This window comes from Sardina pilchardus, chromosome 17 (assembly GCF_963854185.1).
Source record: "Sardina pilchardus chromosome 17, fSarPil1.1, whole genome shotgun sequence".
In the NCBI taxonomy this organism is placed as follows: domain Eukaryota; kingdom Metazoa; phylum Chordata; class Actinopteri; order Clupeiformes; family Clupeidae; genus Sardina; species Sardina pilchardus.
The window spans coordinates 15,368,546-15,390,348 of record NC_085010.1 but is presented as its reverse complement, the minus strand read 5'-3'; the positions used below and the strand labels follow the sequence as shown (position 1 = coordinate 15,390,348).

The 21,803-nt window shown below is 44.0% G+C and overlaps 1 protein-coding gene across 1 annotated transcript; it reads left to right on the top strand.

Annotated features, from left to right (window-relative positions):
• The first annotated feature begins 302 nt into the window (after nt 1-302).
• LOC134062526 (uncharacterized) lies at nt 303-20,760 on the top strand. The gene is made up of 9 exons (XM_062518557.1): nt 303-313; nt 2,934-2,991; nt 3,488-3,589; nt 4,215-4,316; nt 4,942-5,043; nt 5,675-5,770; nt 11,773-11,874; nt 20,343-20,398; nt 20,499-20,760. Exons 2-9 carry the CDS (start codon nt 2,938-2,940, stop codon nt 20,662-20,664), a joined length of 780 nt encoding a protein of 259 aa, XP_062374541.1. The 5' UTR covers nt 303-313; nt 2,934-2,937; the 3' UTR covers nt 20,665-20,760.
• Nucleotides 20,761-21,803: the final 1,043 nt, after the last annotated feature.

The window sequence follows — 21,803 nt, the reverse complement described above, 5'->3', positions numbered from 1 at the left end:
ACCGTACCCCACAAATCTAACCAGATATTTGAAGTCAGGAGAGGTTTCTGATAGGCCCCTTAAATGATCTCAGTGTGCCCTATGATGAAGGAAAACCGCCTAGGTGTGTGTTTGAGAGTGTGTGAAGTGAAGCGCCATGTGAGCAATAGTGGCAGGAATCGGTATTGAAGTGTGTGTTCAACACACACCGCATTTCCCCACAAAGATAGAAATGAGATTTTATTAACACATTACCGGAAGAAAGACTGAAGAAGATGGCGACGCAATAACCCACACGGTTTACCCACTCGTGGACAGAAATTCTTAATAGAAGGTAGGTTTTACAGTTGACATACTGTTCATTAAATATTTTGCAATATGTCCAGACATCATTATAATATCATGTCATTATGAATTCTTAACAATGATTAGGCTATTTATAATTCAAACATAGATAGCTTAGTTAGTTAGCACTAGTTGCAGTCAGTCAGCAGCTAACGTTAGCAGGTGAGCTAGCTCTCGACTATGTCAATTGGTCACGGATATTTTAATTGAAACATTTTTATTTGAGTCAACTACACAGACAACATAGTTTGCAGTGATAATAGTATGCATAGATGTCGTGATACTTAGAGGAGAATAGCATGCTAATGCATTAGCTGATTCCCTACTGTAGTCTATGTAACGTTAGTGTTATTAAGCTAACACACACAAATAGTTTTTGTAGGCTACGACTTTCACACCTTTGACGACAGTTCGTTCACACCTTTAACGACGGACATTTCACTTATATTTGCCTATTGTGCCATAGACAAAATTGCCTACAACTGCAGGCTTGCAGGAAGCATTTAGGGAGTCTATTTGGTCGGGAGTCTATATTGATTGCCTGCTGCTTTCGGCTGCCTAGAGAGTCAACTTTAAAACCAGTGTATGGTGTAATGGTATCAACATTTGAAGAATAAACATGCTATGTAGACTTGTAAACAGACCTAGCATGCTAATGCATCTAAAGCACAGTTAGTCAGCTGTCGGTATGGACGCATTTTGCATAATTTCCCAGCCAAATGTATGTGCATATCCTGTTGAGTGTGAATGAAGACAATGCAGATGTGCAGTTAAAATAATTCAGATTTAAGGCAGTGGATGATATCCCCACAACTTTCCACTGGTCTCTTTAGACAGCACTATAGGATTGCTGTAATGTTATGGTTCAGCAAACTATAACTATACTAGGCAGGTATTTGAAAAAGCCTTGATCTTCTTTTTATACATTTGTGAACTGATGTAAGCATTGCTTTAGGACAGTAGCGTAGCGTAGTTGCGCAAGGCCCCGGTGCAAGTCTGGCGCTGGACCCCCCCCCCCCCCCCCCACCTATCTCGACCCATCCCTGTATATCTCAAGACACACACCGACCGACCACAGAGGGAAAGAAAGCACGCACGGTCATTATTACATGGACAGCGACTATTTGCGTAACTTGCACACAGCCTACGATCAAAAACAGAATGCATACAAATTCATTCAACTGAACACACCACGTTCCCTTGCAGCACGACAATGGCCTCATCAAAGAACACACTGAGGACGGCTTGACGCCGAAACGCGTTTGTTTTATAGGCATGGTGCTACAATAAAGTATAAGATAATTAGCTAGTGAGTTCTTTTGCACATTGGAATACGATATTTAACTCGCACCCGAAGAAGGAGATATCTTGGAGTTTGAGCGCGCCTCTCTCTGCAAACTCATCAAAGAACAAACAGACACATAAATTATGGCACAGCGGCCATTTAACTAACCTGTTCGCCGATCAGTTGCCGTATAAGCAAAAACCCTTGGACTCACCCGTCGTCAGAAGTGTAGGCCTACTTTGCGTGTCTTCTGCTCAGCAAACTCGTTCACTATTGTGGTGAAATCCAATTTCCTCGCCCTGTCATTTTCGATGGAGAGTATGGCCAATCCACTCAGTCGCTCCTGACCCATGGCACTCCTCAGATTTGTCTTTATTAATTTGCTGACTTTCCACGACTTTAGTAAGAGTAGTAGCCTATACCTGTTTACATTTGCTAGCATGTGCAGCAGCCTATGATCAGAGATGACGTGAAAATGTTATGACTGGACAAACAGATTTCCCAGCAGGCCATGTTACAACATCTTGTAAGTTGACGATAAAATAATCATTAATGGTATTAGTTTTATTGACTAATTTTGATTCTAACATTGAAATGTCATTAGTAAAATCAAAATGATATGGAAAGTAGGAGAAAATACAAGAATTGGGGAATGGATGTGCCACCATGAGACCAAGTTGTAGAAGATAGTGAAGGATTTAAATAGCAATCAGTTCGCCATTTTCAATAAACAGGAAGAGACGGTGTAATTTCTGACAATAATTGACTTTATGTCGTAAAGTTAGGAGGCGCGGGGCTAATTCCGATATGCAAAGGGCCCTGCGAAGCTCAGGGGCCCCGGTGCGTTGCACCGACTGCACCGTCGCACGCTACGCCCCTGCTTTAGGATAAGCATTGCTTTTATTTGATGAATGTCAAAGACGCAAAAGGATCTACCATGCTGCTCTTCATGTGTATTTTTGAGTTCAAGGTCAATGGGAAAAAGTACTGGTAGGTTCTTTTTTCATCAGTCAATGGTCCTTTTTCACAGGCATGCCATATGGGAGGATAGCTAACACTGATAATTATTCATTCTTTACACACTGGTAGGCTATAGCATCTGTTTTTTCAATGTCCTTTTCTATGTTTTCTCTTTTATGACATATCTGTGGAGAGAGAAAATCTAGGCAATAGAAAAGATAAAATACAAATAAATGTTCAGACTATTACTGTAGTAGCCTACAATTTATATTTTATATCTATTATTTTAACAATCTCACAAATGTTATTATATTACTGTTCATAAATGACTAATAGTCAATGATGATCATCTCGATTCAAACAGTCAGATGAGGCGAGTTACCTACAATTACGATGATATGGACTGGCCATGGAGAAAACAGGTAAGATTGTTAACAATTGAAGGAAAAACGTTTTGTCATTGATGGTTATAGCCATGCAAGTATGTTATAGGAGATTTGTATCTTTATCTTTATTTTTTAGACTTTTGTAATCCACTCATTTTCACCAGTGACAGACACATAATGCTGTTGTAAGTGTGCGAAAAAGTCATGACCGCAGTCTCTGGCCGCTTTGGGATGGTACTTTATAGGCAACAAACACGAGCGGGCCAAAAGGGGAAGTAGAGATGATGCAAAAGCAGTGGCCACAGAGAGGGACTGAAATTCAAGCAGAGTAGCATCTTCTCTTTGGCCGATGAAATACCAACTTTGCCTCAACACTTTGAATCATCTGTAGCTGTTTCGATTCACATGTAGACAATTCAGTTCAAGTAGCTATGAAGTGTACATTAGGAAACCTTGAGAACGTTAGTAGCAACTATTAAATCGCCACATACATGTCCATCCTTAACTAAATTATGTTTGTACTCTTGTTTAGGATGATGCTGTTGCTGTTGAGACCCCATGTCAAGCAGAGGACTCCAGCTCAATCATTGTAGCACATCCTGTTGTGGTTGAATTCCCTCAAGCAGATCTGAAGGTAACTAAATCAGTGTACTTTCTTTATTCTCCTTTGAAAATAGAATGGAACTGTTCTGTTGCAGATAATGTGGCACCACAAAGTGACCATAGGTTTATTTATTTATGATTTGGGTGTTGGTCAGTGAGCTAAGGTTGTCTGTGGTACAGTGTTATTTACATGTGTTATAATATCCAGGCTAGATGATGAACTTTAGGAGAAGATTGTGAACTTCAAATAGGGTAGAGGCCTACGTGATGTTGATTTCAATGCAAAAGTTTACATTTGCAGCTAATTTTATATATGTACCCCACACGGTTGACTGACTGTGTGTGTGTATGTGAAGTTGACTATAATATGTGCCCCACACGGTTGACTGACTGTGTGTGTGAAGCTGGCTTCAGACAACCATGGAATTGGTCCCCACACATAACATATATCACAATCAAGCGTGATTGTTATAGTTAGTAGTGATATTAGAATAATTTAACCTTGGGTTACATTTACAAAGGTGACCACCTCCTACTTTAGGTATAGACTGTTGCTTTTAAATGTGTTTACCCATGTATTACAATAGGTCTATACATCAAAGAGTCGCTACGAACATGTCCATCCTTAACTAAATTATAATTTTACTCTTGTTTAGGATGATGCTGTTGCTGTTGAGACCCCATATCAAGGAGAGGACTCCAGCACAATCAATGTAGCACATCCGGCTGTGGTTGAATCCCCTCAAGCAGATCTGAAGGTAACTAAATCAGTGTACTTTCTTTATTCTCCTTTGGGAATAGAATGCAACTATTCAGTAGCAGATAATGTGGCACCACAAAGTGACCTTAGGTTTATTTATTTATGATTTGGGTGTTGGTCAGTGAGTTAAGGTTGGCTTTGGTACAGTGTTGTTTACACATATTTCATTATCCAGGCTAGATGATGAACTTTAGGAGAAGATGGTGAACTTCAAATAGGGTAGAAGCCTACGCGATGTTGATTTCAATGCAAAAGTTTACATTTGCATCTAATTTTATATATGTACCCCACACGGTTGACTGACTGTGTGTGTGTATGTGAAGTTGACTATAGTATGTGCCCCACACGGTTGACTGACTGTGTGTGTGAAGCTGGCTTCAGACAACCATGGAATTGGTCCCCACACATAACATATACCACAATCAAGCGTGATTGTAATAGTTAGTAGTGATATTAGAATAATTTAACCTTGGGTTACATTTACAAAGGTGACCACCTCCTACTTTAGGTATAGACTGTTGCTTTTAAATGCGTTTACCCATGTATTACAATAGATCTATACATCAAAGAGTCGCTATGAACATGTCCATCCTTAACTAAATTATAATTTTACTCCTGTTTAGGATGATGCTGTTGCTGTTGAGACCCCATATCAAGGAGAGGACTCCAGCACAATCACTGTAGCACATCCTGCTGTGGTTGAATCCCCTCAAGCAGATTTGAAGGTAACTAAATCAGTGTACTTTCTTTATTCTCCTTTGGGAATAGAATGCAACTATTCAGTAGCAGATAATGTGGCATCACAAAGTGACCTTAGGTTTATTTATTTATGATTTGGGTGTTGGTCAGTGAGTTAAGGTTGGCTTTGGTACAGTGTTGTTTACACATATTTCATTATCCAGGCTAGATGATGAACTTTAGGAGAAGATGGTGAACTTCAAATAGGGTAGAAGCCTACGTGATGTTGATTTCAATGCAAAAGTTTACATTTGCAGCTAATTTTATATATGTACCCCACACGGTTGACTGACTGAGTGTATGTATGTGAAGTTGACTATAGTATGTGCCCCACACGGTTGACTGACTGTGTGTGTGTGTGTGAAGTTGACCTCGGACAACCATGGAATTGGTCCCCACACATAACATATACCACAATCAAGTGTGATTGTAATAGTTAGTAGTGATATTAGATTAATTTAACCATGGGTTACATTTACAAAAGTGACCACCTCTTACCTTAAGTATAGACTGTTGCTTTTAAATGCGTTTACCCATGTATCACAATAGGTCTATAAATCAAAGAGTCGCTACGAACATGTCCATCCTTAACAAAATTATTTTTGTACTCTTGTTTAGGATGACGCTGTTGCTGTTGAGACCCCATATCAAGGAGAGGACTCCAGCACAATCATTGTAGCACATCCTGTTGAATTCCCTCAAGCAGATATGAAGGTAACTAAATCTCCAGTAGTAGCAGTGGGAGCAAGAACTGTACTGTACTGTTGCTTTTGGCCTGTGAACTGTCCCGGGACACCCAGCCACTGTCCCGGGACACCTAAGCACTGTCCCGAGACACTAGACACTGTCCCGGGACACCCAGACACTGTCCCGGGACACCTAAGCACTGTCCCGAGACACTAGACATTGTTCCGGGACACCTTAGCACTGTCCCAGGACACCCAGCCACTGTCCCGGGACACCTATGCACTGTCCCGGGAAACCCAGACACTGTCCCGAGACACTAGACACTGTCCCGGTACACCTAAGCACTGTCCCGGGACACCCAGACACTGTCCCGGGACACCTAAGCACTGTCCCGGGACACCCAGCCACTGTCCTGGGACACCTAGACACTGTCCCGGGACACCTAAGCACTGTCCCGAGACACTGCACACTGTCCCGGGACACCTAAGCACTGTCCCGGGACACCCAGACACTGTCCCGAGACACTTGACACTGTCCAGGGACACCTAAGCACTGTCCCGGGACATCCAGACACTGTCCCCGGACACCCAGACACTGTCCCGAGACACTTGACACTGTCCCAGGCCACCTAAGCACTGTCATAGGACACCCAGACACTGTCCCGAGACACTAGACACTGTCCCAGTACACCTAAGCACTGTCCCGGGACACCCAGACACTGTCCCGGGACACCTAAGCACTGTCCCGGGACACCCAGCCACTGTCCTGGGACACCTAGACACTGTCCCGGGACACTAGACACTGTCCCGGGACACCTAAGTACTGTCCCGAGACACCTAAGCACTGTCCCGGGACACCCAGACACTGTCCCGAGACACTTGACACTGTCCAGGGACACCTAAGCACTGTCCCGGTACATCCAGACACTGTCCCCGGACACCTAAGCACTGTCCCGGGACACCCAGACACTGTCTCGGGACACCCAAGCACTGTCCCGAGACACTACACACTGTCCCGGGACACCCAGACACTGTCCTGAGACACTTGACACTGTCCCGGGACACCTAAGCACTGTCCCGGGACACCCAAACACTGTCATAGGACACCCAGACACTGTCCCGACACACTAGACACTGTCCCGGTACACCTAAGCACTGTCCCGGGACACCCAGACACTGTCTCGGGACACCTAAGCACTGTCCCGGGACACCCAGCCACTTTCCCGGGACACCCAAACACTGTCCCGAGACACTAGACACTGTCCCGGGACACCTAAGCACTGTCCCGGGACACCCAGCCACTGTCTCGGGACACCCAAGCACTGTCCCGAGACACTACACACTGTCCCGGGACACCTAAGCACTGTCCCGGGACACCCAGACAATGTCCCGAGACATTTGACACTGTTCCGGGACACCCAGACACTGTCCCGAGACACTTGACACTGTCCCGGGACATCCAGATACTGTCCCGGGACACCTAAGCACTGTCCCGGGACACCCAGACACTGTCCCGAGACACTTGACACTGTCCCGGGACACCCAGACACTGTCCTGGGACACCTATGCACTGTCACAGGACACCCAGACACTGTCCTGAGACACTAGACACTGTCCCGGGACACCTAAGCACTGTCCCGGGACACCTAAGCACTGTCCCGAGACACCCAGACACTGTCTCAGGACACCCAAGCACTGTCCCGGGACACTCAAGCACTGTGCCGGGACACCTAAGCACTCCCTGCTGAAAAAACCAGCCTGACCAGCTAAAGGTGGTTTGCTGGTTGACCAGCTTGTTAACCAGCTTGTTTGACCACCCTTTGATGGTTAACCAGCTAGACCAGCAAAACTCTCGCGAAAACACACCTTCAGCTGGTTTACCCAGCTTATGATGGTAATTCAGCTGGTTTTGATTGTCGTACCACCTTAAGCTGGTCATTTTAGTTGGTGTTGCTGGTCTACATTGCTGGTTTTTACTGGCCACGCCAGCTTATGTTGGTCATTATAGAAAACCAGCTTGACCATCTTTGTCAAGCTGGACAGGCTGGTCACCAGCATGACCATCTTAAACCAGCTGTATCCCAAACGACAGGCTGGTCACACCAGCACGACCAGCTTCCTCAGATGGTCACACCAGCATGTCTAGCTGGTGGCCTAACCAGCTACACCAGCAAAGACCAGCAATAATAACTGTGTTTTGGGCAAAGACCAGCTAAAACCAGCTAAAACCAGCTACCAGCCTAAGTTGGTTTCTTGCTGTTTTTTTCAGCAGGGCTGTCTCGGGACACCCAAGCACTGTCCCAAGACTATAGACGCCTTCTTGGGAGAGCCAAGTACTGTCCCTGGACACCCTCACTGTCACGGCCATAAGACACTGCCCTGCCACTCCCAACCACTTTCCCAGACATCCAGTCACCTCTGCGGAAAGCTGTCTTGCCACACTGATACCAGAGAATAGGCTGTCCTACGACAGTGCTAACACCTAAACTGCATTGGCACCTAAGTGTGACCGAATGTTCGATTAATTTCTCTTCCAAACAAAATTAAGTACATTTTTATGTAGGCCTATAATGGTTTTCTAAAAGCCCCTTCCCATAAAATGATAATTATTATATTTTTATTTGTATAGAACCCCTGGTGTGTAGTCATTGTATCTTTTCACTTTGTATGCTGTATGTTTGCCTAAATTAATAATTAATTTGCATCAACAAACACGTCACTGATTTCAGAGGTTCCGTGCCCTCCCCCCATTTCTCCCGATGGTTTCTCCTTCATCACGCAACGCGAAAGTTGTCATAGTGACAGAACAGCTGACTGCAGAAGTGTCAGTGGTGCGCCCGCTTCGGACGTTATCAGTCCATTGAATGGGCGTTATCAATCGTAATCAGCCAGCCTCATAGTTATGGGTTAGAAGGCGCCATCTCCGCCTTCTAGCAGGTTCAGAAGGCTGTTATCACGCATTCGCGTGGTTGACCACGATACAAACACATTAGAATCCCAGAATCCAATTACGGAAACGGAAATTACCGAGCAGTGACGAAGTAAGTCGAAGAATTCAAATCGGGGAAAGGAAGTGAGCTGCGTTTCATTGCGTTTTTATTATATCGATTTGTGCATTTGCAAAACTGATGAAATCGGGGAAAAAATGGTAGCCTACGCCATATATTACCCTGCACCGTATTGTTTGGTTGCTCATCTGGTTTATTCAGGTTGCTCATCTGGTTTATAAATGCATGCAACTCATATTGATTTGTGCATTTGCAAAACTTTAGATCGGGAAAAAATGACAGACTACGCCATATATTGCCCAGCACCGTATTGTTTGGTTGCTCATCTGGTTTATTCAGGCTTTTATGTCTAATAAATGGCTTGATTGCATGGTAATTTTGCCAGCAATGAAGTTGAATTAACATTACATAATTGGGTAAATCTGTCAATGCAAGGTAGGCCTACATAACTTATAACTAATACTATTGATACTGTAACATCCCGTGTCAATGACGAGACAGTTTATCACAATCCGGTACTTTTAATAATGACTGTTGTCGGCCACAGCCACGCCACAAGAACTCTTGACATGATGTAGGAGCCCAACTCACACACGTCTCCTCATAATCACTACACTGATTCCCCCCAAAACACACACATCACACCCCAGAAGGGGGTGGCACCCCAACCATTGGACCAGGTAACAGAGCCTATCAGAACATCTAACATATTAACTGTGCCCACATACTTTTTAAGAACTTAGACACGCTACAATACTATGAAATTCATTCAGATTATTATAGGGTGTTGCAGGGATTGATATGGTGCTTGCTATGCTAAATACAAAATCCCAATGCGAGGATGACATCACCGTTAAGACTGACGTATATTTTTGAGTGTTGGTAGTTTTTTGGGTGTAATATAAGTATAGATCATCTGAAGTAGCCTAAATCATATATTTTTGGAAAGCTTGAGGAGTGTAGATGTGATTTAAGCTCTAATACCCTTTGAACACTTGGGGTGTGAATACGATTTAAGTTACAAGTTATATTCCTCCCTTCTGTGTGCTTGAGAGGACCATAGGTCAGGATGACATCACCGTCACGACTATATTTTTGAGTGGTGGTAGTTTTTTGGGTGTTGGGATTTTGTATTAGCATAGCAAGCACCATATCAATCCCTGCAACACCCTATAATAATATGAATGAATTTCATAGTATCAATAGTATTAGTTATAAATTATGTAGGCCTACCTTGCATTGACAGATTTGCCCAATTATGTAATGTTAATTCAACTTCATTGCTAGCAAAATTACCATGCAATCAAGCCATTTATTAGACATAAAAGCCTGAATAAACCAGATGAGCAACCAAACAATACGGTGCTGGGTAATATGGCGTAGTCTGTCATTTTTTCCCGATCTAAAGTTTTGCAAATGCACAAATCAATATGAAATGCATGCATTTATAAACCAGATGAACAACCTGAATAAACCAGATGAGCAACCAAACAATACGGTGCAGGGTAATATATGGCGTAGGCCACCATTTTTCCCCCGATTTCATCAGTTTTGCAAATGCACAAATCAATATAATAACAACGCAACGAAACGCAGCTCACTTCCTTTCCCCGATTTGAATTCTTCGTTTTACTTCGTCACTGCTCGGTAATTTCCGTTTCTGATTTCTGATTGGATTCTGGGATCCTAATGTGTTTGTATCATGGTCTTATAGGCCTACATAAAAATGCACTTAATTTTGGACAGTGTCTGGGTGTCCCGAGACAGTGCTTGGGTGTCCCGGGACACTGTCTGAGTGTCCCGGGACAATGCTTAGGGGTCCCAGGACAGTATCTAGTGTCTCGGGACAGTACTTGGGTGTCCCGGGACAGTGGCTGGGTGTCCCGGGAGGGTGCTTAGGTGTCCTGGGACAGTGCCTAGTGTTTGGGTGTCCCGGGACAGTGCCTAGTGTCTCGGGACAGTGTCTGGGTGTCCCGGGACAGTGCTCAGGTGTCCCGGGACAGTGTCTAGTGTCTCGGGACAGTGCTCGGGTGTCCCGGGACAGTGTCTGGGTGTCCCGGGACAGTGTCTAGTGTCTCGGGACAGTGGCTGGGTGTCCCGGGACAGTGCTTGTGTGTCCCGGGACAGTGTCTAGTGTCTCGGGACAGTGTCTGGGTGTCCCGGGCTAGTGCTAGGGTGTCCCAGGACAGTGTCTGGGTGTCCCGGGATAGTGCTTGGGTGTCCCGGGACAGTGTCTCGTGTCTCGGGACAGTGTCTGGGTGTCCCGGGACAGTGTCTAGTGTCTCGGGACAGTGTCTGGGTGTCCCGGGACAGTGCTTAGCTGTCCCAGGACAGTGCTTGGGTGTCCCGGGACAGTCCACAGGCCACCAGCAACAGTACAGTACAGTTATTGCTCTAAATCAGTGTACTTTCTTTATTCTCCTTTGGAAATATAATGAAACAGTTCTCTAGCAGATAACGTGGCACCACAAAGTGACCTTAGGTTTATATATTTATGATTTGGGTGTTAGTCAGTGAGCTAAGGTTGGCTTTGGTACAGTGTTGTTTACACATATTTCATTATCCAGGCTAGATGATTAACTTGAGGAGAAGATGGTGAACTTCAAATAGGGTAGAAGCCTATGTGATGTTGATTTCAATGCAAAAGTTTACATTTGCAGCTAATGTTATATATGTTCCCCCCACGGTTGACTTACTGTGTGTGTGTGTATGTGAAGTTGACTATAATACTGTATGTGCCCCACACGGTTGACTCACTGTGTGTGTGAAGCTGGCTTCAGACAACCATGGAATTGGTCCCCACACATAACATATACCACAATCAAGTGTGATTGTAATAGTTAGTAATGATATTAGATTAATTTAACCTTGGGTTACATTTACAAAGGTGACCACCTCCTACTTTAGGTATAGACTGTTGCTTTTAAATGTGTTTACCCATGTATTACAATAGGTCTATAAATCAAAGTGTCGCTACGAACATGTCCATCCTTAACTAAATTATGTTTTTACTCTTGTTTAGGATGATGCTGTTGCTGTTGAGACCCCATATCAAGGAGAGGACTCCAGCACAATCACTGTACCACATCCTGCTGTGGTTGAATCCCCTCAAGCAGATCTGACGGTAACTAAATCAGTGTACTTTCTTTATTTTCCTTTGGGAATATAATGCAACTATTCAGTAGCAGATAATGTGGCACCGCAAAGTGACCTTAGGTTTATTTATTTATGATTTGGGTGTTGGTCAGTGAGCTAAGGTTGTCTTTGGTACAGTTTTATTTACACATATTATATTATCAAGGTTAGATGATGAACTTTAGGAGAAGATGGTGAACTTCAAATAGGGTACAGTGGTACAACCTGTGTAACATCATGTACTATCTATCAGGTACTATCATTGTACTTGCATTGTGTATTTGTCGGTACCTACATATAGTTGTTACAGATGCTGTTAGTGCTTTTACAAAACTTTGCCAATTTGCTTTCATTTTTCATCAGAAGCAATGGGCTGACCTGAGAACTGCTGGATGGGGTAAATCTGGTCATGACAGATTTAAAGAGACCCTATGCCCATGACAATCAGACAAAAACAAATAACAATAATTTTTCATCATTCCATCATGTCAAAATTATGCAGTCGTCATATTTTTCCATCATACTTTTAAAACTCCCCGAATGACCGAAAATAGCCTGTTCAGTCAATGCACCATCAGGAAAGATGTTGTCCTCTGGCAAGGGTGATGGCGATGCTACGGTAATGAGCCAAAACCAAAGGTTGGTAATGTGTAGGCCTATTATTCACCCAACCTGATCTGCGGTAAGGTAGTTTAATTAGAGGTTTATGGTGGTGTATAAGCTAAATGTTGCATACAAATGGGTTAGTTCTTTTGGGTACAATGGAATTAAATCCTGCCGGCACCCCTAGTAATCTTAATGAAGAGTATCTAGCTGTTGTAAGAATTAGCCGAGCTGGCAGTCTCGTGCCTATAGCATGGTGAAGCATGAATTGATTGACTCTTTATGGCAAATTTAGGTGATAGTCCTCCTCCCAAGAAACAGACACTGGCAGAATCACCTCTGTACACGTGCAAAGAAAGGTATAGTGGCTTTTCTGTTTGTGATATGCAAACTGAATCAAGTTCTTGGAAATACACTATATTGCCAGAAGCGCATTTCTGAAATCACACACTGGACACATGTCGGACGAGGAGACTTCCTTGCAGTCTCTGCTTTAATTCATCCCAAAGGTGTTGTATTGAGTTAAGGTCAGGCCAGTCAAGTTCACCCACACCAAACTCTGTCATCCATGTCTGTATGGACCTTGCTTGGTGCACTGGTACACTACACACAGTCATATTGGAACAGGAAGGGGCCATCCCCAAACTGTTCCACAAAGTTGGGAGCATGGAGTTGTCCAAAATGTATCTCTAATGCTGAAGCATTCAGTGTTCCTTTCACTGGAACTAAGAGGCCAATTTGTCGTGACCGACAAGTTTACAGCGTCGTATCCGATTTCAAATGGTCGGGCACGACATCGAACGCGGAGTGAAGCTTATAATGTGACATGCTTCACAACTTGCGATTTGTCGTTCACAACATTCTAAAACAGCCCGACAAAAAGTCTGGCTTGTCAGAAATTTGACGGGAGTCGTATGACGCGACCGATGCTTTCGGTGTATGTGGCCACTCTCCCGACCAAGACGCAGAGAGGTTTTCATGGTTCTAAAATCGTAAAGTGTGACATGGTAGATCGTAAACGACAATCGTGAGCGACAAAAAAATCGTATAGTCTGACCAGGCCGTTACTGAGACATGGCAGAACCAATAAGAGTTGTGCCACTCCCCCAGGTTACAGATATATTCATAAGCCACCGTGGTGGTGGGCTTGCTGTTATCCATCGTGCTGACATCTTGGTCAAAGAGATCCCAGTGATTACCACCTCCTTTAAATGTGTACATTTCATGATGACTGGGTCCGCACAGCTACAGGTTGTTTTTATCTATCAACCCCCAAAGCCTCTGCCTGCTTCTTACCTGAGCTCACTGAACTGCTTACCACTGTTTGCCCAAAATCCCCATCTCCTATCCTGCTGGGTGATTTTAACATTCATGTTGGAACACTACAACCGTGCCCTCTCTCTCAGCCTGGACTTTGTTGCTCCTCTCACCACGTGCTACGTGTCTTTCTATCGTCCCGCCCCCTGGTTAACCCTGAGCTCCGCAGGATGAAGACCACAGGTCGTAGGCTTGAGAGACGATATAGAAGATCTAGCCTCACTGTCCATCGTGAGCCATTCAAAGAACACGTCATGATCTACAAAGAAGCCCTTTCTCAGGCAAAAACAAAGTATTACTCCACACTAATCTGTAACCAACAAAAACACCCTAAATTCCTCCTCTCCACCATCAACCGTCTTCTTCACCCTCCTGATGCTGCCAAACCCTCCAGCTCCAGTCTCCTGGGCTCTCCCCCTGACCCACTCTGGCCCAACAGGATTCTCACCACTCAGCTGCCCTCTCACCTCAGTGCTGCCTATCCACCTTCACTAGATGCCGACCAAGTAGAACAACTGGTCACCTCAGCTAAGACATCAACCAGCAGTCTTGACCCAATGCCCCTGGTCAAGGCCTGTCTTCACATTCTCCGTCATCCAATGGAAAACATCATAAATGCATCTCTTGCCTCCGGTGTGGTACCATCCAATTTCAAAATGGCAGCAGTCATCCCCACTCTCAAAAAACCAGGCTGAGACCCCGACGACCCCAACAACAATCGTCCAATCTCCAACCTCCCTTTTATTAGCAAAATCCTGGAAAGAGCAGTGGCTGCCCAGCTTCAACATTACATGTCCCACCATGAGCTCTTTGAACCTCTTCAATCTGATTTCAGAACCCATCTGAGACCGCCCTCATTAAAATCACGAATGACCACCTGCTTGTTGCCGACAATGGCCTCATAACCATTCTCATCCTCCTTGACCTTTCTGCAGCTTTTGATAGTTTTCCACACCATCCTCCTCCGTCGCCTCTCTGAACTCATCGGCCTCAGTGGCACAGCACTGTCCTGGTTCCAGCCTTACCTCACAGCCTGGAAACAATTCATCACACTAAATGGCTCCAACTCTGTTCCAGCACCTGTCAACCATGGCGTGCCCCAGGGCTCTGTGCTTGGTCTTCTGTTGCTCACCATTTACATGTTACCCCTGGGTCATATTATCCGTAAACATGGACTCAACTTCCACTGCTACGCCGTTGACACTCAGCTTTATATCAGCACCAACCCCTCCTCCCATCTCCCACCCACACAACTTGTCAACTGCCTGCAGGAACTCAAATCATGGATGACCACAAATCTACCCAAACTCAACAGTAGCAAGACAGAGCTCATGGTGGTGGCCCCTGCACTACTGCTCAGGAAAATTGGAGACCTGGCCCTGGTTGTGGATGGCTGCTTCCTTTCCCCATCTACTGAGGTGCACAACCTGGGTGTTATCCTGGACTCCACTCTCTCCTTCCGGTCTCACATTAACAAGGTCACCAAGTCTGCCTTCTACCACCTCAGAAGCATCTCATGACTCTGGCCCTCACTCACACATTCAGTAACTGAGACACTCATCCATGCCTTCATCACCTCCCGCCTGGACTGATACTGAAGTGATGCACTCCAGTTCAGCTCCCACAACAGAACCAGCTTTCCTTACCAGCCTGTCTAGTCACCCAGCATCTTCTGCTTCCTCCCCAGCATGCCACAGCAAAGAAGAGGATGCTGGCAGAGGAGCTTGCTGCAGACATTGAAGGACCGCAGCCTTCTCAGGAAATACAGCCTGCTCTGCCCTTTCTTGTAGAGTACTTCAGTGTTGACTGACCAATCCAGTTTATCGTCCAGATGTATCCCCACTTGTATGTGTTCACCACCTCCACATTGACCCCCTCTATGGTGACTGGCAGCAGAGCAGGCTTAGACCTCCTGACAGACAGACCACGTCCATTGAAGCTGGAGCAGGGCAGTCAAACATGTTGTAGAAGTGGTTTAACTGGTTCACCCTATCCAGATCTCCCTTCACAGAGCTGTTACTCTTCCCCAGAGCAGTGATGGTCTTCATTCCATCCCAGACCTCCTTCATATTGTTCTCCTGCAGCTTCTGTTCCACCTTCTTCCTGTAGTCCTCCTTGGCCTCTTTCAGCCTGACTTTAAGTTCCTCCTGTACACGCCTCAGCTCTGCCTGGTTCCCCTCTCTAAACACCATCTTTTTCCAATTAAGAAGGGTCTCGACATTGCTGTTATCCAAGGCTTGTTGTTTGGAAAGCAGCGCACAGTTTTTGTGGGAACAACAATATCCATACAGAAGTTCACCAGACCACCTCCCGTCTTCTTGCCAGAAAGTTTATTATATCTGTCCAAACGGGCCACATGGAAGCCAGGTAGCTCAACGTTAGTTGTTGGGATACAGCTAGTAAGTCACGTCTCCATGAGGCATATTAGACTACATTCTCTGTACAGTTTCTGATTTCTTATCAGGGAAGCCAGTTTGTCAGTTTTGTTTGCCAGAGAGTTCACGTTCCCCATCACCATCGATGGAACTGCAGGCTTAAATCTCCACCTTTCCCCTCGTCCTTTCCTTGAGTCCCGCTCTACAGCCCCAAAAGCACCACAATTCCTGAAGGATGTTAGCGTGAATGTCGCCGGCATGTTTTCGTAGTGCGAGCAGCTGTTTAACACTAGAAGCGCCAAGCGCCGGTCATTTGACCGCTGGCGCGTATTCCTAGAAGCGCCGTGTGGGTTTGACCTAGATATACCTAGAACTGCCGGGCTGCGGTCATTTGACCGCAGCGATTACAAAAAAAAAAAAATCTTTTCAATCGATTAAATTCCAGGACCCTACGTTCACGACTTTTCCTAAATACGCGTGTTTTGTCACCCAGAATTTTTATATGATCAAAAGCACACCGGTACAAGCTAGTTTAGAGCTATTTTGCGCTCACTTATGTGACAACACTATGTTGTCTCGCGTTCGGCCATTTTTGTCCAGGCTGCTATTCTCTTTTCTCACAGCAGATGTCGCAAGGATTTCCTGTCAGTCGGGCATGAGAATAATATTTTACCATAAAACATATCGTTTATATATGTGCAATATGTATTATATATGTGCTTTATTTTAATAACTATTTTTCATTTACATGGCATAGTCTATGGAGGCGATTTACAGTGGTAAAATGCGAGTTTGTTTTGAAAACGTTGCGACAGGCCTACATGTGTAAAACATATTTTCGTCGTAGCCTATTTATGTACGTAGGGCGCGTATGCCTACGTACATTCATAGTTGCATATCTTATCTTCTATTTGTAGGCTATCTTTTAAAGCTCAGACTAATGTATAAGCATTTTCTTACATATTTGCTGGACAGACTGAGTTATGTCAAGTCAAACACCTATCCTAACGCACTCTTTGCAGAATGTCAAGTGGCACAGCGTTAACACTCCTGGCTGCAACGCCGGAGACCCGTGTTCTCATCCTGGCAGGAGCGAAATACAGAATCTTCGATAGAATCAACTGACCGTTTTTCAACGTCGATGAACAATTATTTTTTGTTAATGGTTTTTAATAACAACCTATCTGAAATAAACGGATGAATCACAATATGTTTAGGCCTACCATTAACAAAAAAACATTTCGCCAGCCAATCATTTTCTGCCACCATCTGACAAACTTTGACTAAGCCAGTTAGACTTTTTGCATCTAAAAATAATTATATCATAGTGACACGCGAAAAAATAAACGATAGCTTAGAAACTAGGCCTGCATGAGATTTCCCACTGGACACACCACATCAGTATTGTGCTTGTTGCTACGATACACAGGACTCACAGTGAGTTGACGACCAATGAAAATGACATGGGGAAAAGAAGGAAACAAAGTAGAACTACTTCTAGCCTGATCTCACCTTAGGCCTACATACTTTCCTAATTCCTACGTTACTCAGACTTTTGTTAAATCGTCAGGGCCCGGTTGCACAAACACCAAAACCAAAGATTGATGATATGAACCAAATATTCTGGAACAGATGGATTTACAGCATTGAGCGTGATAGGCTATTAGGCTACTGCTGCGACTTCCACCGTTTCCTTTCCAGAGATTGCTGCGCGTTCACAACGCAATGAACGCATGCAGTCTACATTGAAGTGAAACGTGCAGAACGTTGTCCAACACAATACAATAACATTGTGTGTTGATATCTAATACAATACACATCTGTAGACATGAAGTGGCAACTAAAGCCATTATCAGTCATGAAAACTTTGGCGGCTGCATTAAGGTTTTGGCTGAGCCAGCTAGCCAGCCAACAACTTCATCAGCCAGCCGTTCTCAAAGCAATTATGGCTTCGGGGTCTATACATAACACTATCCATTGCAGCCTATTTGAAACCGATCATCCCCCTCCCCCATACACTCGTCTAGGCTAGGCTACAGACATCACCGAGGACAATTAACTGCCTCCCCACCCCCACCCCATCTATCTGTCCCTGCCTATTAGCCTGTAGGCTGACTGTTTAGGCAACTCGTGGAAGAATGCGCAATGTTTCATCGTATATGCGCGTTTCAGAATGTTCAAATTCGCCAGCGTGCGTGTAGTTATGTGAATAGAAAAGAATAGAATATAGCCTACTTTATTGATGCCTTGTTCAAAAGGACTTCCGTCATGAATAAGTTGGGAATCGAACCAACACCCTTGGGTCCTGAAGCCGAAGCTCTACCCATTGAGCTACAACCTCCCTTATCACTCACTTGAAAATGTGTGCCTCAATGCTGAATCTCGAATTCACATAGAAGTTAGCTTAAATTGTAGAAATAGGCCTATAGCTTTTTTTCAGCAGACATCGCAAACATAGCCTACACATTCGCAAAACGGAGAATATCATTCACTCATTATTTTAAATTAGGCCCATGCTACTTCTCACGCCTATGCCTGCTCAGCATAGCTCTCTCTATCTCCCTCCCTCCGAGGTAGCTAGCCTAGACCCTATAAGATGCTTCTCCCTAAATGAATGAAAGTTGTTTTAGAAAGTAGCCACGGTAGCCTGTAAAATGCGGCATGAAATCCTGGCTACTGTGTAATTGAAACCAGACTGTTAGGCTCTTTGTTCCAGGTGACTAGGTCCGATCATTTTCGGCGGCGCGAACCTATTAAATTAATAGAAGTGAATTTGGGGAGTGAATTAGAACTAGCCACATTCACTTTTAGAGCATTTTAGTTGAAAGTCAAGTTTGCTTAAGGTTTGTTCAAGAACTCTTCCAACGTTTTTACCTCAAACAACACAAATCAACACAAATACATGAACAGATAACTCAAACGTGCTGTATGTCATAATGAAACAAACAACCACAGATTATCAACAACACGGTCTGACACGAATGACACATGGCTTAGTGCAAACTGAATTTATGACCAAACGATTTCATTCGTGCATGAAGCGCCATCTAGCGATCATTATGTGTAAGTAAAAGCCTCCCAGTCTAAGGACTCAGCGGTCATTTGACCGCCTCGCCGCGCTTTAAGTAGTTCACAACAGCACGGCGCTTCTAGTAGGTCGTCAAAGCGGTCAAATGACCGGGGCGCGGCGCTTCTAGGTATAAGTGGGTCAGAACGGCGCGGCGCTTCTAGTGTTAAGTGGGAAAACTAGCAAACTAGCATGTAAAACTATATTACCTCAAGCTAGCATATTAGAAAACTAGCTCGCTAAACATTAACACCGATGAATCAACAATTAGTAACTCTGAATCAACAACTTAAGGTGGTGAATCTAACAAACAGATGCAATGTTAATATTAAAGCTAGAAATACATCAAGTTATTAGACTTAACTCACCATTACTGTGCATTCAGACCAAGACCGTCAAAAGCGTCAAAGTCACTGGTGAAGCTCATAGCTCAACGCTCAACCCAGTTCGGTGCCGAAAGCGTCAAAGCCATGACGTGAAACATTCGAACAAACCACAAGCAGCAATTCTGCGAGTTTGACTTTCTGATTAGTTGACGCCGAACCGTGTCATAACTCATTACCATAAAGTTAACTGAGGCTCCACTTTTTTTTGACGCCTCATGAAGCCACGCTCAGTCCCAGAACGCTTTTGACGCCGGTAACGCAGACTCTCCATTAGAAAATGAATGATTTCTGGCGCTCTTGACGCATTTGACGGTCTTGGTCTGAATGCACAGTTAGATGCACGCACACAAAGTAACTGAACTAACGATATGAAGAGGCAACCTGCTGCTGCAGGGGGTCGTCCTTCACTGCTGGGAATGATCCTGAAAAGGAGGGTCCTGAACTGTGCTTCAGGCTTTATACCATTAGGTGGCCCACTCAATGCCTGATCAAATAATAGTAGGACCTATTCAATAATAATGCATGACAAAAAAACAAGTGCAAGAAAACAGAACAAACAGAAAATACAGCACAGCTGATGTACTTTTGTACAGCTGGTGCCCCAATACTTTTGGCGATATTGTGTAGATTAAGCCTACAGTTTACACTATCTTGAATGTTATTTAACTATTTTATCTAATGAATCTGATTGTTTCATTTTATTTTGAAGGAAGTAAAAGTAAAGAGACTGGCTCAAGACAAAAAGAGGGACCAGATCGTGTACAGGTATTTATTTCTGACAACCTAGGTGAAGGACAACAAAGATTATACTGCAAAAAGGTATGTTTTTTCTTTATTTATAAGCCTGGATTTTTTCCCCTTGTAGTACGCAGACCATTCGTAAGAAACCTGGCAACCTTGAAGAGATTCACACAGTTAAAAAATATGGACATGCTGTGTCCATTGGAAACCTGATTGTGATACCGACTTTTTGGTTTTTGTTTGTATTGTGTGTATATTTTTTTGTGGAGAAAAAAAGAGGTTCACTATGATTAAAGTGTGACATAGTTTCCATGCTGAACTGAATAAAACACTATGTTATGTTGGTACTAGTTTGTGTTGATTTTCATCAGAGTTCATTTTCCTGACACTACTTAACCTTATCTTAACCAGGACTATCCCATATTATATAATGACTTCAGTACTATGGAGCAAAGGGCCTGTGGGTGTGAAAAATAAAGTAGTAGAATTAAATGTAGCCCTCCTAATCACAAAAAGGCCACTACATAGAGGAAGGGGATACAGAAAGTTTAGCTGAAATCGACAAGCTTATTTTCATTTGGGGTGAATAGTTTATTGAGGAGTACTGTTTACCTGGGGGCTGCGAATAATTGACTCAGGGGTAAGGTTCGCATGGGGCATGTGTCTTGTTGACTTAGGAGTGATGTGTGTGAATCGTGTGTGAATCGTTGCTCAAGAGGAAGGTTTATCTGAAGTGTGTGAATTGTTGACCCAGAAGTAAGGTTTGCCGTAAGTGTGTGATTTATTGACCCAGAAGTAACATTTCACAGGAGTGTGTGAATTGTTGCCCCAGGAGTAAGGTTTGACCGGGGTGTGTGAAGAAAGGGCCCCAAAACTACCAACGCCATGAAAAGTCCCCAGATATGACGATCTGGTCCTACTCAAAACAAAATTTTATGATACTGGAAATTTGAAGTGGAATTTGTGTTAAGAAAAATCAGTTGATCATGCCTGATTTTTTTCGTGACTCTAGGACCTCAGGAAAGGGTGGCTCCCATAATGCATGTTCTGTACTGGCTACCCCCACAAAGCACATATGACAGTATGTGTGTGTGTGTGTGTGTGAGAAAAAATGTGTAAGAATTACATAACACCAACTCCCAGAACAGTTGCACAATTGAAAACTTCTGGAAGTATTTCTGAAGACACTTGATGGAGCCCAGAATCCACAGGGTGAAAGAGAAGACATTGTATTAATTACAGCGTGTAGATCGAGCTGAAGTTCAGCCGAGTAGAACACAACCCCTCCCAGGAGAAATGCTTTCTCTTTTCAGAAAGTTGTGTATTGATCAAATAGATTAATCAATGGCAGCCTCTTAGGTAACACACCCAGTTCCTCAACAAACTGCTGCTTTTCCTTTGGCTTTCCAACCCTGGGCTAGAATTCTTC